General features: G+C 56.5%; 1 protein-coding gene across 1 annotated transcript; it reads right to left on the bottom strand.

The window, feature by feature from the left end:
• Window positions 1-680: 680 nt before the first annotated feature.
• LOC118729586 (T-cell leukemia/lymphoma protein 1A-like) lies at window positions 681-1,019 on the bottom strand. Its single transcript, XM_036457069.1, has one exon. The coding sequence runs from the start codon at window positions 1,017-1,019 to the stop codon at window positions 681-683; it is 339 nt and encodes a 112-aa protein (XP_036312962.1).
• Window positions 1,020-1,325: the final 306 nt, after the last annotated feature.

A 1,325-nucleotide genomic window follows, 5' to 3' on the forward strand; every position in this document is an offset into this window, starting at 1 on the left:
ACTGTTTATATTGATGGTAAGCCTCCCAATCAACTATTTTTTCCCCCAAAGTTAGATGAGTTTATTTAATCGATCAGTTTAAATTATAAAGTGTTCATGCTACATACAACCTCATAACATCTAGGAGTGTGGATGCCTATAAAAGGGGGGACTTCCAACCTCTTGGGGGGCTCGCGGGCCTGGCCTCCTGTGAGGTCAGGAGCTGTGGACTCTTGACACACAAGAGTCTGAGTGCTGAGCATGGAGCCCAGCTCCTCTCAGGCCTTCCCTTGAGCAGCGTGTGAGCCTGCGTGGCAGGTGGGGCCTTTACAGGCAGGGCCGTGAGCAGGCAGAGAGAGCCTGCTCAGGGGCTCGGGGCTGGGCCTGGGCTCAGGCGTGTAGGCCCCGTTGCCTTGCAGTCAGAGGTGCGCAGAGCAGAGGGAGGAGGAGGAGAAGCAGCTCTGTGGGTAGCACAGGACAGGAGTGACTGGGGAGGGAAGGACAGAGAGAGCGCGGCCACAAGCCAGAGCGCAGCTGAGAACCAGGGGCAGGTAGGGGCGCTCTCTCAGGCCAATCCACGGGAGGTGGCTAACAGGACAACGGGGCTTGTAAAAAGGTACACAGAAACATGGACATCCCCCTGCAGGCCAGCGGGACTGCGGCTTGGGGCGTGGGAACCGCAGCACCACGTGTGGCTCGTGCTACGGGTCTGGCAGCTGCTCCAGGAACATGTCCTCGACGCCGTTGATCTTGATGTGGTACACGATGCGCCAGAAGCTGGAGTCGGGGGAGCGGTACAGCCTGCCAGGGTAGAGCTGCCACATGAGGGACAGCCGGCTGGGCTGCAGGGCCTCCCCGCGGGAGACCTCGATCTGGCACAGGAGGACTTGCAGGCTGCTTTCTGTCTCAATGGTGATGGACATCCAGGTGCCGTCGATCCCGTCCATGTACATGTTGGGCGGCCAGATCCACAGGTGGTCGGAGTGCAGGCTCCTGCTCATGGTGAATAGGAATGCGCCCGTGGCACCTCCACCGTCCATGGCACCTCCGCGGTCCAGGGAGCGGGAGCAGGAGCAGAAGCAGGAGGAGGAGGAGGAGGAGGAGGAACAGAAGAAGGAGCAGGAGGAGCAGGAGGAGCAGGAGGAGGAGGAGCAGGAGGAGCAGGAGGAGCAGGAGGAACAGGAGAAGCAGGAGGAGCAGGAGCCCAATCAACTATTTTTATTGACAGTAAGGCTCCCAGTCAACAGTAGACTATTAGTGGTTGTAAAAATAAAAAAATAATAAAATAAATAAATAAAAAAAAGCAAATCTTGAATTTCATAGAAGTTGATTCCTGTGTTGTTCAA

The sequence above is a fragment of the Pipistrellus kuhlii genome, unplaced genomic scaffold (assembly GCF_014108245.1).
Source record: "Pipistrellus kuhlii isolate mPipKuh1 unplaced genomic scaffold, mPipKuh1.p scaffold_m20_p_3, whole genome shotgun sequence".
Classification (NCBI taxonomy): domain Eukaryota; kingdom Metazoa; phylum Chordata; class Mammalia; order Chiroptera; family Vespertilionidae; genus Pipistrellus; species Pipistrellus kuhlii.

Excerpts from the sequence above, each read along its gene's own strand:
- LOC118729586 (XM_036457069.1), bottom strand. The coding sequence starts at position 1,019 with ATGGACGGTGGAGGTGCCACGGGCGCATTCCTATTCACCATGAGCAGG.